General features: G+C 39.6%; 1 protein-coding gene across 1 annotated transcript in view; it reads right to left on the bottom strand.

Annotated features, from left to right (window-relative positions):
• Positions 1-6,405: 6,405 nt before the first annotated feature.
• Positions 6,406-6,886, bottom strand: part of dgkh (diacylglycerol kinase, eta) — a gene marked incomplete at both ends in the record, with an annotated part of 54,941 nt that continues 54,460 nt past the window's right edge. Inside the window, one exon of the mRNA XM_084451846.1 lies at positions 6,406-6,492. Coding sequence (XP_084307972.1) covers positions 6,406-6,492 — 87 coding nt within the window. The remainder of the gene's footprint in view (positions 6,493-6,886) is intronic.

A 6,886-nucleotide genomic window follows, 5' to 3' on the forward strand; every position in this document is an offset into this window, starting at 1 on the left:
TTCCATGAAAACAAGAGAAATTCAGGCAGTAGCAATCATTATCCGATAAAATAAATGATATTTCGCAGCGCTCATTGGGGTTGAACACAGAGTAGTCGATCGTAGGCTACTGAGCTGCGCTATGGCAGAGATTTTGTATTTTGTGTATTTGGCTTTTGGTGTTTTGATGATATTGAAAACAGATATCAAACATAATGAATAACAATATCCAATCTATTTATTTTCATGATTTGTTGAGTGTGCCAATTGTTTGAATATGTAGGTCATGAAATAATTTATTTGGATAGATAGATAGATAGATAGATAGATAGATAGATAGATAGATAGATAGATAGATAGATAGATAGATAGATAGGCAGGCAGGCAGGCAGGCAGGCAGACAGACAGACAGACAGACAGACAGACAGACAGACAGACAGACAGACAGACAGATAGATAGATAGATAGATAGATAGATAGATAAATAGATAGATAGATAGATAGATAGATAGATAGATAGATAGATAGATAGATAGATAGATAGATAGATAGATAGAGAAAACCCAGGACTTCACACTGACAGGACATCCTCTTATCACTCAACCAGTTTACATTTTCTGTTTGATGCCTAGAAACATTGGATAATATTGGTTGTTTAAACTGAAAATAAGGTTGATATCTAAGTTGATATCGAAAGCCACTTTGACTAATCATTGTAATGAAGAGCCAATATTCTTTTTTTTTTTTTTTTAACACACACACAAAAACTAAACTAAACTAAACTAAAAAGGCTCCTCAGAGAGCACAGGCTTCCGTGCATGAATGCCTTGATGATGTAACTGAGTTGAAATGGTTAAAGTCACACCTCAGTTAATAGCCGACCACAGGATCCGGACTAAGAAAATGTAATTTTTCCTAATAAAGTCAGTGTTTTTTCTGATTTGTTTCCCATGAATCATATTGTTTTGTTTTGCATGTATAGAAAGATGAGATAATATTGTTTGCAAAACAGCAAATAAATAAAGTTCTTATCTATTTAATTCTGAATTGCATCCTCATTATAAAGGAGAGCCATCGTTCTAAAAAGAAAAAGGGGCATCTTATTTAGGATTAGATAGATAGATAGATAGATAGATAGATAGATAGATAGATAGATAGATAGATAGATAGATAGATAGATAGATAGATAGATATATGATGGATAGATAGATAGATAGATAGATAGATAGATAGATAGATAGATAGATAGATAGATAGATAGATAGATAGATAGATAGATAGATAGATAGATAGATAGATTTAAACTTTGCTCAAAAATCTTAATTTAGTCCTCTAGTTTATTTTCCGTGGATTCTGTCTTGTGAAGTCAAGTTGAAAACTTACAGAAGCTACTGTATATTATAGTTTACAGAAGCTAAGTTGAGCTATTCAAGTTAAGTTAAAGGGATTATTTGGAATTTTGGACACAGGGCCTCAGACTTAGTACGTTGCAACAATTCCCCAGAATGTGGCGCATATTTGAGTTCCTGTTGGCTCTCAGTCTGTGAGATATGAGTAAAAATAAATACTGAAAGGGAATAATGAGGGGAAAGGCAGGTGTCTCACAGTCGAGATGGTACAGTAAATGTAATGGTAAATGAAATGTCTCACAATGAAAAGTGCTTTATAAATAAAACATTCTTCTTCTTATTATTATTATTATTATATTTTAGGTGTCGGAGAGTAGGCTATAGGAAGTAATGGTAAAAGAGAATGAAAATGAACAAGGTAGAAAGTGAGAGACGAGGGCAGAGAAAGAGAGAGGAAACAGGGGAGGAATATAAAGAGTGAAAGAGGAGATGGAAAAAGAGGGTGAACTGTGTGAAAGAGAAGAAAAGACCTGATTGTCTCACAGAGGGCGAGAGAGGTGGAGACGCTGGGAGAGAAGGCTCCGCTCTCTTTCATGTTCTGACATCGCAGGACAAGTATCATGGCGTCACTCTTCTCAGTTGAGGCCACAGCAGACTCACCGGCAGCTGGACAGGACTGCTTCATGGTCCTTTTGATCTTGTGTCAATGCAGGAATGACCAGAGTGACATGTTGATTCTTACAGGCCTTGCAATAGATGTGCGTGACAAAACGCTTGGCAGTCACTATGTGTGTGACCAAATGTTTAAGGATGTGTGTGACAAAATGCTTGATAGTGAAGGATGTGTGACAAAATATTTGATATAGCCTACGTAGTCAAGGATGTACTACTGTTTGATAGTCAAGGAAGTGTACCAAAATATTTAATAGTCGAGGATGTGTGTAAAATATGTGACAAAATGCTTGACAGTCACTTGTGCAACCATTATGATGTCTGTGTTACCTTAGTAAATCTTTCATAGACTACTCTCAATGTAAAAATAAGGTCTACCCATCTATCTGGCAAAATAATAAAGACACATCATGTATGCATTCAGTTTTATTGAAGAAGGAAGATATGAACTGGTAGCCTTTTTAGGGCACCTAAAAATGTACAACAAAGTTGAACCATTTATTTAATCAGAATACAAAAATACACATCTCAGTGACTTCCATATTGTAATAAATAGTGAACCATGCATTCTAACCATAAAAAGGCACAGAAAACAGTCACTTAGTAGTCATAAAAATTACCAACTACTTTACCAAAATCATCCAGATATTAATACAGGTGACAATTGTAACATTATATTCCAAAGATGAAAACACAATACACGTCATATCATTTAACCTTAGGCAATAAATATGCAAATATTTGTTTATATACCTATATAATTCTTACAAATTAAAACTGTGCCATTGTAAACATAATGTAAACAAATGAAACTCACTTCTCTCCAACCATGTTAGAAACCATGACTACAGGTCACCTCGTCCTAAGAGATTCTTGGGTGTGTTTGGTTGGTTTGGAAAAACCAGGCAGTTTGCAGCATTATTTACACCATTGGAAAACTCAGTGGCAAGAAGTTGTTCCAAGACACTGATTTGAGGTCAGATTTTCACCACCACCAACTGGTTAACCGGTTAGATTCAGCAGGGATAATCTGAACCTATGGATCAGTTTCCAGGACCAACTTCAACCAAGAGTTGGGAACTCAAGCATTCCCTTGCTTGGGTTATGGGACAAACTGCACTCCTACAGAACCAGGCAGACCCTTTAGAGCACACAGAGACAACACACACACACACACGCCAGCACACACGCATGCACACACACACACACACACACACACACACACACACACACAGCTGCAATACTGGACTGAACAGACATGAAAAAGTCCATCAGGGATTGAATATTTCCATTCAACTCATGACGATGGATCTGAGATGGAGTGGACCCTGATGACCACTGCCAGGAAGAGACAGCGGGTCAGCAGATGAACTGCTGCTCAGATTAATAAAGCATGTGCTCTCAGGATGCTTTCACAGACTTAGATTACCCACTAGGACTAGATTACCCACTAGGACTGCAGGACTGGATTGCATTTTCAGAAGACTGAAAAATTGGTTGAATGGAGAGATCAAATATTAAATAGTTGAATGTACATCACAAATACATTGTTTCAGATCATTCATAAGTAAGGTAGTGATATCCCGGTCTATTGCTGGATTGATATGATGTACGTCCATGACACCGTCAATGATAAAAAGCTACTGTACTTGATGACCACAGCACACATATAACGACCACACGATCATTCATCAAACACTCGCGCAAACTGTTGACAGAATTTACTTAAAATAATGAAAATAAAATAAACCAACAGCACTATGTGAAATTCATATCTTTGGTTATGGACTTAGCTATCTTAGGGGATCAAACTATTACTGTGGTCCTCGTGACCATCATTCAATTCACATAAAGTGTATGCTTAATGTGTAATGCTGAACACATAGTTCTATCTCTGTGCTGCAGGAAAGTTGCATCCTTTACAGTTAGAGCTTAGTGAAGATTTAAAGGCTAAAAAAATTAATGCCATGAATGTCTGCATGAGCAGAATAGCATGCTGTTAGAGGATGTGCATAAACATACACCACTTAGGTGAGGGGTGAATCTGAGGTGTGGCTATAGATGTGATATGGCGCCCTCTGGTGGAGCAAACTAGGTAATGCTTTATCTTAGTGTCCCCGTGTTGATGTGGCATCTTGTAAGACATAAATAGTCTGCGTTTTCATGACATGGCCTAATCATCTTTTCATCTCCCGTTTTAACATACTTGTAAGAAGATAGGTGTGTAAAAGACAGGGCAGTGAGGTAAAGCATACCAAGATCATGATATGAACTGATACGTCATGGAAGGAATCAAAAGAAAGACAAACGACAAGGCCAGATTAGTTAAATAGTCATAACATAGATCAGCCAATCAACGATAAGCAGCATACGATGGCTGATTCTGTATGCCAGGTATATCGCTGATGTAAAAAAGTGACACGGACACACTCAGACACATAGTTAGCATGAACTCATGTTCTGGTCACAGCCTGCATATCACACCCTGCTCAGAGAAGCTCATCCTGGAAGCACAGAGGAACACGATTAGAAAGTAGTAGTGGGCTGTTGGAAGTATTCTGAGTCTGTTAGGAAAAGCTGTTGAAGCGTGTCTACGGGTTCGTTCTAATCCTCATGTCGTCACCATGAAGAGGGGGGTGGACGTTTACAAAGCCGTCGTTCAGTTTTCCTCACAGAGAAGCACCACGTCAGAGAGCTACAGGGACTAGAGTCGGTATCCAAACACACACAATATTGCACCTTCATTAGAATACAACTTATCATGTACAGGAGATTAAAACAGATAATCAATAATCAATAATCCACAATTGGTGTTATGGTGCAATATACTGTACATGATCAATGTGTAAGCTGTTGACACTGCATATCTCATCAGCGATCTACAAAGGCATTTGACAACAACAGCTACTAACAGTGTAGGTATACACTGGGTATAGACTGTATACGGTCCATATACAGTATACAAACTTAGCATCACATATACAAATATACCCTGTAATGCCACCAATATTACAGAAACTAACTAAACGTTAAAAGTGTCCTATCAACATTTTTTTTCACTTTGTGCAACAAAAGCTACACTTCAGCCTCTCTTATGCTGTGATGCAGATCAACTGCTTGTCTTATAGTCAAACCAATATTGAATTTCCACTGCTACTGTGTGATATTATAGTGTTAAATGCTAGAAATAGAGGTGAACAGTAAATCTATCAAATCATGAGGATTTGCACTTGCTTAAAAGCAAGAAGGGAAGTGTCTATTATGTTATCCTAAAAATAAAGAAAACAATCATTATATTTGTTGGCTTAAAACAACCTTTCCTCTCTCATTAATATGAGTAATTGTTATATTATATACTCTAAAAGTGGAATTTTGGAAGTGTCCTGGACATTAACTTTGGTACATATTTTTACAAGAATAGAAATGGTGTCAGATATAAAGAGATAAAAATAAAAGAAAAAACTCCTAATACTCAAACCTCCTAATACTCAAACCTCATCTAAAACAGTTTTAAAAGTTCTTATGATTTCCTACCAGTAAAGCACATTTTACAATGACTGAAAATATGGCACATGTCTTTGACACAGAAGTATCATGCAAACCAATAAATAAAAGATAGAAAAAAGATTTGATTCAGACCAAAATAATGCTGTCAGTAGTAACAAATGGCATAATAATACTAAGTCATATAAAACTTGTTCAAGTGTTATTTTTGTACACAAAAATCAAGACACCAATCATGCAAATAAAACATATCCAAGTTGAGGAGCGAGCGTAGCATGCATTAGCATCTCACTGTTTCGGGTGATACCCTCCCCCCCTCCCTCCCCCCCTCCCTTTGACACTGTCCGTCTTGGCGGGCGTGACACAGCTCTCTTCTGCCCCTCTCCCCTCAAGTGAACAGTGCTGTCGAAATCCCAGTATTGCCTCAGCAGTCTCCTGCCAGGCACCGTGCCAGGAAGCATTCACGAAGCTACGCGGCGCTGAGCTTAGCGCTGCTGTGCTCTGCTGGGCGCTAACCCCACGCGGGAACGCACATGGAAGTCCTGGTTTAGCTACTCAGACTCTGCCATCTCTACGAGGTCGGACGGCAAATCGACTCTAAACGGTGATTCAGTTGCATACCTGATTGTGCCGTGAATGGAAATATGTTAGAAATGGCTTTTAGTGAAGATCCATGACTACCTATGCACTTATCTGACAAACTGTCATTTTGGCACCATACATACACTGACACGCTGAAATCTCCCACTCTCTTCTCTTTAAGACTCTCCCAACATACGGATACAATCCCTCCATCCTTGTATATTAAAGTGTCCCTACTCTGCCTTTTCGGAGCTCCCAAACTCATTGTGTAGCGGCGGGGCGATGGGCGTCGCCCTCTCCGGTTCCATCCGCTTCCGGGTTAGAGGTCGCAAAAGGCGGTCTTGGCGAGGTCCTTAGTTCCCTGGAGAATTCTCTTCATATGACCCACTTTCGATATCCCCAGATCCTGAGAAGCAAGGAGAGGAGGGACAGTCAGCACGCCTCACACCCGCACCTCCCTATGTCTGACCCCCTGACCCCGACCCCGACCCATGACCTGTGGAGAGACCCTCGTCCAGACGGACAGTACCACACACCACACACCACAGCAGTCACGGGCCCCGTCCTATCTGCAGATCTGCCGTGGGGAGGGTCTCGGGTTATCCTGCAGATCTCAGACGGACATGTTGTAATGTAAACACATGAGACCCCCTAGTGTTGCATCGTTCTAACCCTCCCAGACCTTCTCATGTACAGGGCAAAGGTCGTGAGAGGCTGTGTGACAGGAGTACCAGCCTAAAACGTACCCAGCACACGCCGTCACACACCCGGGACCCGTGAATAACTACCGTTCCCGGACC

The sequence above is a fragment of the Borostomias antarcticus genome (genome assembly GCF_949987555.1).
Source record: "Borostomias antarcticus genome assembly, chromosome: 17".
Classification (NCBI taxonomy): Eukaryota; Metazoa; Chordata; class Actinopteri; order Stomiiformes; family Stomiidae; genus Borostomias; species Borostomias antarcticus.